At 44.4% G+C, this 8,617-nt stretch overlaps 1 protein-coding gene across 3 annotated transcripts; it reads right to left on the bottom strand.

Annotated features, from left to right (window-relative positions):
* Positions 1–1,960: 1,960 nt before the first annotated feature.
* On the bottom strand, positions 1,961–8,372 carry zfyve28 (zinc finger, FYVE domain containing 28). Of its 3 annotated transcripts, none has more exons than XM_079228362.1 (12): positions 8,250–8,372; positions 7,895–8,097; positions 7,656–7,745; positions 7,462–7,551; positions 7,268–7,369; positions 5,636–7,180; positions 5,267–5,383; positions 4,667–4,830; positions 4,453–4,569; positions 4,125–4,229; positions 3,917–4,020; positions 1,961–3,776 (listed from the first exon to the last, which is right to left on the bottom strand). In XM_079228362.1, exons 1-12 carry the CDS (start codon positions 8,355–8,357, stop codon positions 3,645–3,647), a joined length of 2,877 nt encoding a protein of 958 aa, XP_079084488.1. In that variant the 5' UTR covers positions 8,358–8,372; the 3' UTR covers positions 1,961–3,644. The 3 variants fall into 3 exon arrangements, with proteins under 3 accessions (XP_079084488.1, XP_079084489.1, XP_079084487.1); XM_079228363.1 differs by having other exon boundaries at positions 5,267–5,362; XM_079228361.1 differs by having other exon boundaries at positions 4,125–4,226; positions 5,267–5,362.
* Between the last annotated feature and the right edge of the window lie 245 nt (positions 8,373–8,617).

Below are 8,617 nucleotides of genomic sequence, written 5' to 3'. Positions count from 1 at the left end.
TTTCCATCGTATTCTGCTGTTTGTTTCTTGAGTGAACGCAGAGCAGAGCCTGTATGAGACGCAGAATAAATGTGTTTCCCCTTTCTACCAGTAGATGGCAGTATACGTGTATTTAAACCATATATTTAGTTATATTTGCCTGTGCCTTTAATAAGTGTCTAGGTTAGTGGTACAGACGTATTTAATGCTGTTTATTTTCTCTTATATTTTATATTTATGGTTCATTTGCAACCTAGTTGTATCCATCATGTATTTACTTGTTATATCTGTCATTTTAGAACCAAACATTCCTACATGGAAGCGTGAGCATGTGTTGTTCATGAAGAAAAGGGACAACCAGGCTGAGTCTGAAGGCCGACCCAGACGCCATCCTGTCTCCCAGCCAGGAGGAGGAGGAGGCCCTAGCACCTGGCTGAGGAAGGGGAGCAGTGCGTCCCGGGCCTGGCTTTCCCTGACAGCTACCTGTACTAGACTCCACAGTCAGGCAGCTGCAGGAAACGTGAGATATTTTACAGGAGGAACCTGAATTACTAAGCAATGTGTGAGCTTTTTCGCCATACCCCACGTAATGTATGTCACAGGCAAGAAGAGTTTATCAGAGAATTGTTTTGGTTAATTGGAATCCATCTAACTTGTCACTATATAATGTACTTCTTATGACTGATAAATACAATTGTATTACAATGCCATGAACAAGTGCTGCCACCTAGTGGTCTCTTTCTTGTGCAGATCCGATCCCTTAACTTGGGGATTCCACAGCTCCAGCTTAACTGTTTTCACTCATGATACTGTATGTTGGCAGCAAGTATGTGTCTTACAGCTATTTTTGGGGTCTCTGAAAATATTTTTCCCCCTGTGCTGGTCCTGTATGGTGCGCTGTACCTTTTGGGGACGATCTTGTATTTTCTTAGAGGGTCACTCCACCAATTTGTTTTCCAAGAGATGGGTAAAAACATAATGTAAAGCAGCAGAAGCTGAGACATCCTGACTTTAAGTCTTTAGTATTGCAACTAATAGCATAGTTGGCTCCTTCATGTGTGGTAAAGAACCACATCTTTCAAACTCTATTTCCCCCAATCTGTAACACAAACTTTCTCTGAGAAAAGTGCTATCTTCATGATCTCTGCAAAATAAAACAAGGTTTCTTAAGAATGCTCCATCCAGAGCCACAGAAAACAGTTGATCAACAAAACATAGCGAAACTGTGTGAAAGAATCTGAAACAATAATAGTGTGTTACTCCAGCTCCCCACACAACTCATGATTCAGTTAAGCAGGATGTTGCTCATCTGATGAGTGGGCCAACGCTGCCAACTCAAGTGGCAGGGAAAACTGACAAATAGCAACTCAAATAGCCTCGGGCTGTAAATGAGCATCTCTGGAGAATATTGAGTCAGTCAATATTCAAATAAAACAACTGTAACAATTTTTAACCCACTCAACTCTTATAAAGAGGGATTTGTGGTTTATCACAATAGAGTTGCACTTCTGAAATTGTAGCAGCTGTGATCAGGGGTTAGAGTGGATCATCGCCGCTCCTCTTGTTTGCATGTCAAAGTGTCATTCAGTGAGACGACAAGCGCCCCAAAGGCTTTGGATGGGTTGAATGCAGAGGTCAAAGTTCATGTATGTATGCAAATAAGTGGCGATTAAAGTGAAGTTTAAGTTTTAAATCCACACCATTGATATCTTGGACTTCATATGTTTTCTGTGGAACTTTAGCTCACTATGACTTTACCAATTAGGGGGCAGGACCAGGCTAATTTTTTTATTTTATTGGACTATAATAGACAGTACGTCGATTAATCCAGGACACAAATCTACCGACACATTTCAAAGCAGAAATTCAATGGTACTTTGCTGTAAAAAGTGGAGATATTATCAGTCAACATTTTAAACAGGAAAAAGTAATTTATTTCAATATACATCGCATTTAAAACTATATAACATTATTTGTTTGTTGAATATTTTACACAGCTCTTATCATGGAAATTAATTTTACAAAAAAAGACCAAACTCTAAAATAATAACTGGATATCCCACCCTTTAATTACTGCATGATTCTTTGTATTTTACATAAAAGTAATTATAGCTTCATACATTATTTTTGTTCTTTATAAAGGAAAAAAAACATACCTTTTCAAAGTGAGTTCATATGTTCTTTGATGAAAATAAGATTGATCCAAGAGTAGTGAATGATTTTGATTATGTAATGCCTGAGAAACTGCTTTGTGTCAGAGCAGATGTGATATCTCATTCATGTTGCTCAAAAGGTCCATATTTGACAGGCAACTTCTGAACTTTGAGACACACAAACTCTGTTGTATCATGAGCATGGAAGATACTTTGTACGTGGTCAATGGAAGCAGATTCAAGAGCAGAAAGGAAGTCAGGTGCAAATGATGTCATGCAGGGGACATAATATCTGTTCATGTCCAACAGTACCACCAGAGCCAAAGCTGGAACTTTGTGTAAACCCAAATCAGAACAACTTTATCTCCTAAGAAATGGCCTATAACTACAATTGATATAGCTACGTGCTGTCTCTAAAATGTGCAGGACCATTGCAGTTAGTACTAATATTGCACAAATGTGAGTAGGAAGAGAAATCAATGGGCAACAATTGGCCTGTAATCTGTCGGCCATCACCTCAGAAGGCCTCTGATTCAGAACAAATTGTACACAACATGGTGATGAGGGCACTGAGCGAAGAGGTCACCTCTTCACTAGGGGGCCTCCAAGACCTGACAGCGATGACTCGGGAATCCCTTTTAACCATCTCAGTGTGCAGCGGAGTCCTCAGAGAAAACCTAACATGCCATGGTGTGCCTGTAAAAGCAGTGGGCACAGCCCATTGCCATGAAGAGCTGAAGGGTCAAACTTGTTGGAACCTTGACACCTTTTCATAAATTGATAAAGAATTACACATTCATTGCCATTAAAAAGCATGAAAGAATCTTAATATAAAAGCTGTCCGTTTTTCATTTTTGCTTTACTAGGACTGGTAGTATGGGGAAGTTTGCTTTCCAATCCCCATATAAATAGCAAATGTTTACTGAAGACATTGCAATGTAGCTATTACCAGATCTATCCTTATTTACATGGTTATCATGACTTACATTCTTTTGAGTAATCCGAGTCCCGGGGGAGCCCTGGCACAAATGTAGGAAGCTCGCAAAAGCATAGGAAAATATGTCACAAGTCTTTTCATTTTACAACAAAATCGGCAAATCAAACAAGGTGGCCAATTCTGATTTTGTGCTGCAAACTGCTACAGAGGACCGTTGCACAATGCCAGTTCAAAATCTGTTATTGCCTGTTTATCCGCTCTCCCCTTTACACCTCTATAAATCAGGCAGGCATGTGTGAATCCTTGTTGTGTGTTGGCAGGGCACTGAAATCAAACCCTTTGGTTGCCAGTCTCTCCGATGCAACAGAAACAGGTTGAGTCACCACTCTTGGCTGCGTGTCTCGTCTCTGCTTTGTCATCTGTAATGGCCTCACACTGCAGCCTTGCTCAGCAGGTACGATGTTGACCATTATGAATACCAGCGCAGAGTGGCATTTGCTTTGTACACAGCCCTGGATCTGTCCGTTGCATATGTTTGTTGTGGCAGACTGTGTGCTTTGGGTGACAATGTGGAGTTAGATGCCGGCCTTGTCGCTGTAGAAGGGGGTGACATGAAACATGTAGCAGTGTGTGCAAACCCTAACAGGCTTCACCTGGCCATACCGGGGCAAAGGAGCTGAATGGGAAGAACAGCGTGAGCAGAAGATCTGAAATGACACCGTATATAATGTATTAGTTACTATCCATATGATGGCAACACACAATGTATGAATCACCAGTTTGATCAACTACACATTAAGCTGAGAATCCTGCCACCCAGACTCCCTCAGACTGAAAGCCATTGTACCTTTCCACAGCTTCTACAGTGATGCTTCCTGCGGATTACAGTGAAAGGAGCCTTGCAGGCAATGCAGGAGTTGCAGGCTTCATCTGGGACCCAGTCTGGAGGGTCTACACAGAAAGAGAAACAGTTAACACAAAGTAGTCCCGTCACCATCAGCAGGAAAAAGGATGAAAAGGAACAGATTAATAGAACTGTCGGTGTATTTTCTGACCTTCGAACTGGCCGTCCCGGGCCTTTGCTGCCAATTCAGATGAGGAAATGGTCTCCTGACAGAGGGCACAGTCTTCCAGCACAGCACTACGCAGAACAGGGCCTGCTGGTCAAACCGGCATAGTGTGTGATTGATTGTTTTTGTGTGTGTTAAAAGCACGGCTGCAGATTGATGGATCAGTATAATGAAGACGTTTACAGACATATTACATCAGTCAAGCCAATAAAAACAAAAATGTTTAGTCATACTAAGGCATTTCTGAATCATGTCTGTATTATATTAATGATGGACAATGCACTATATCGTATGTCGAAGACATGTTCCTCACCCTTCCTTTGGTTTTCGTCGTCTCCCTCCTCACACTTGGTTGCCATGACTTCAAACAGAGTCTTGAGGATGCTGCGAAGGTCACTAGCATAGTTGGTCTGCAGCTGATCAGCAACACCTGCATCCCAACAGAACACACAATGGATATCAAAATGAGGCAGCGGCAAAGACAAAGAGGTGGAGGGAGCGGGGCCCAACGGTGCGAGAGCTTTTACCTGATATACAAACAAACAGACGGTGGATGAGATCGCTGCTGCTGTGGAAGCGTGATCGGATCTTGTTCCTGGCAGCCAGCTTGGCGTTATGCAGGGCCAGCTGGATCTCCTGATGGTCCAGGTCTTCTGACATCCCTGAGCTGGGGGTCAGGCTGCTGACAGGGCTGGAGGGAGAGGTGATAGTGGTGATTCAAATCATATTTCATCCATTGTATATGGACTTTCAGTTAAAAATTCTCGACTAATAAATAAAGCATTCTAAATCTACTCTATTTCACAAATTGTCAGGACTATGCGGTTATCATTAAATATTCTGGTCAGAATGTACACGGGAATCTATACTACAACATCTGTCTCATTAAATCTACAGTCTAAGCCAGGAGGCAAATGAATGCCGTCACCTGAAACCCTTATGGGACGGGGTGACTGACACTTCAGTCGATTCCTGAATGTGAACAAAGGACTGCATAAAGACTGGAACAAACAAAGTGTCTTTTTATATTTTATGCAAGGACTCAGTTTTTAAGCTCCTGTTTTTTTAGCGTGGGCAGGAAAAAGACACTCACAAACGTAACAGTGACACACACTTGTTTGAGTTACCTGGGAGTGTATGGACTGCTTGACAGACTACAAGTGGTGACCGACACACTCTCACAGTCACTACCTGACACAGAGCTGAGGGGGGAGCTCTGAAAACTAAAAACAACCAAACAAATAATAAAAAAAGAGGATGAATACAAGTCGTCCAGAATCAAAAACACAATGGCAAAATAAACATACAGGTATAAAACGAAGGCAACATAAGGCAAAGTGAAAAATGAGAGGATGGATAAAAGCAACCGAATACTTTAAAATATGACGAAATATGGTGAAATAAAACTCTTTATGTTGATGCAAGATTGTGTAAAGATCCTACATCCCCCAAATAAATAAGAAAGCTAGTTAAAGGACTCAGAAATGTCAGCGCACCTGGAGCTCCTACTGCCGTCCTCTTTGGTGTCCCTCTTCAAGTCTTTTGTTCCTGACTTGTCCTTTTCCGTCTCCTTGTCCCTCTGTCCGCCCCCAGTGGCCTGCTGCCTCTTTTCATTACTCGGCTGGTGGTTGCACATGGAGGGTCCATCCCCACCACTGGAGCCAGAGTCATGAGCGTGATGCCCCGGCCATGGAGCCACGACCAGGCACTTCTCACATAGCTGTGAGTTTGAATCCTCTTCCAGGGTCTCTGCAGCGCAGCGACAAGAAGGGGGAGTCAACTGAGCGAGCTCACCTTTGCTGTGAGGCTCGTGAGCTTGTGGGGGTAGCCGGCAAGCAGACGACTGGAAGACAGTGCTGGGAGCTGCCGTTTTACAGCGGTTATCCAATCCCAGGGCGAGGCCTAACCCAAGTCCAGTGGACTCTGCGGTGATGGCATCCTCATGACCATCCTCACAGCTCCCACAACAGACACAGGAGTTGAGCAGGCAGTGAGTGGCCATCAGAGGGCCACAGGGCTCAATCTCAGAGGGAGCTGGCCGTGGCAGCAGCAGCTTGTCCACGGCCAGCTCTGTCATGCTGGGGGATCGGGGGTTGAAGATGACGGTTGCAGACAGCTTCATCCCACCCATACGGTGGGCGATGACCTCAGCCGTTTCAGACGCTGTCCCCTCCAAGCCCATCTCCCACCCATTGGCGTAAGGCAAGGATTCAGAGCCAAGAGCGGAAGTGCAAGGGGGACGCTTTGCTTTAGGACAGTGCGTGTTCTGGCTGCGTGGCTGTGGGCATGGCTGCTCTGAATGTGCTTCAGTGTACCAACCGTTCCTGGCAGAGTCTGGCTGTGGCACCAGCTTGCACTGCACAGGACGAGCAGACTCAGGTACTTTGGAAGGAGAGGTGATACAACGACAGGCCTCTCTTGAAATGCTGGTGATGCCGTCTCCTGCTGCGTCCAGGTCCTCCATGAAGAAGACCTTGTCTTCCTCCTCTAAATAGATGCCTGTCCTTCCTCGGCCCACCAGGAGCCTGCGAGGAGAGGCTTCAGTGCTAGAAGACCCACTGGAGCCTCCTGCCTCTCCTCTGTGGGGACGGTGTGCTGGTGACTGACCCTGGCTGGGAGGCGACAGAAAGGTGGACATTTCGTCCCCCACGCGGTACACCATCATGTTGAGCTGCTCCAGCTCCTCCTCATCGTACTGCATGGAACAGGCCAACTCAGCCTCTTCGGCCTCCTCACACAGCAGGCCCTGCTCCTGCTCCTCCCCTCCCATTTCTACCTCCTCCCAGCCCTTTTCCACTTCTGCCAGCTCCTCCTCCTCCTGGCTGGTACAGACAAGCGGAGCCAGATGCTCTTGTTCACCCTCACTCTCCCCTTTGGAGGTGTCATTAGCGGGGCTGCAGGATGAGTGATTCTCTTGGACTGGAGCTGGTGAGCTGTCTGCGGCCTGCTCCTGGTCTGTGGACAATTCCCCGTCTTGAGTGATACAAAGATTTTTTTCTAGTGCCAATAACTCCTCCTCAGAAAGGGTCTGGAGCAGGTCTCTGCAAAATAATAGTAAGATATTTGAAACATACAGATACAGGAAAAACGATAATGGTGATGAAAACTTAAATATTCATGGAATGTACCTGATTTTCTTCAATAAAGTGCGAAAAGGCCGGAAGAGCTCAGACATGTCCTCTGATTTTCGGTCTAGATTGAGAGGTCCCTCTGAATACACAACCAGCCCACTAAAAAATATGTTTAAAATTATATAAGAGGGCAGGAGAAGGTAGAAAACGAGGAAGTGGGTGGAAGAATGGAAAATACAGGCAACACTTACCATACAATGGCTAGTCTGGGAATTGTAAACATCAGTGCAGGTTCATAGTCATCGATCATGTCTTGTGTGAGATAGCCCAGCTTTAGAGCCCTTGGACATAAAAAGGAAAAACACATGATAAAAAATGTACCACATTATCTCCAGATATTATTTAAATTCTGTTCAATACCAGATGAATCTAGCAGTACACTCACCTTTCCACAGTCTCACAGAAGAGCACGATCACTTCCTGCTGTACATAGTATTCTTTGGGCGACTTCACAGGCACCATGGCTGACACATAACTGGCAAAGAAAAAGAAAGTTAGAATGTAATGGCATTCACAGCTTTGTTGTTTGTCTTTGGCAAACTTGTGACCAAGAATCTTTGAAGATGATAAATGTGGATTATTCTTATTGCTACAATTGCCAATAATGTCCGGCCCTTCACTTACCTGAGCTCAAACTCAGCAAAAAGGCCGTCGAAATGTCGCAATGCGTCCTTCATGCGGTCCGTGTACAAGTTGAGGTCTCTCAGGGCCTGGTCTCTGGTTATGTTGCGTATCTCCTCCAGGCTGCGTGTGAGGTCCTTAGCCAGGGGCCGCATTGCTATACTCTCTATCTCCCTGTTCATGATGATGGAGCCGGCAGCCAAACACTACACAAGAACACATACATCATAAATCATCTCCTCTTGTACAGAAATGAAACTGAAAAACACGAAATTATGAATGCAATATTTGTATGCACGCGTGTAGGACTTGTGCAAGATTGTTTTCTCCTGGACTGACGCTCGAGGGAATACGGTACCTCAGCCCCAAACCACAGCTGCCCTGCCAAGTTGTCATGGCGAATCTCCTCAGGGAACTTGACACTGAAGTCTCTGTTGGCCCGGTCTTCGGGAATACATTCATCCATTATCTGATTGATAATGTTCAACACAGTGTCCTGCAGATGAACAAAAGAGTGACAGAAAATAAAATTGAACAAACTAGTTAGAGATAAACAATTTTCTCAGTGTTGAACTGATGCTGGTTAATAATCCCGGCTTCATCTTTTTCAAGACGGCCATTGTATTACAGCATTTAAAGACCATTGATAAGACATAAATTAAATCAATTTGACAAGTACATGAGACCATTATGGACCTTGCAGTTGCATTTTCTCTCAATAAAAAC

Source organism: Taurulus bubalis (assembly GCF_910589615.1).
Source record: "Taurulus bubalis genome assembly, chromosome: 1".
Lineage (NCBI taxonomy): Eukaryota > Metazoa > Chordata > Actinopteri > Perciformes > Cottidae > Taurulus > Taurulus bubalis.
The sequence above is the reverse complement of the archived record's forward strand: the minus strand, read 5'-3'. Positions and strand labels throughout refer to the sequence as shown.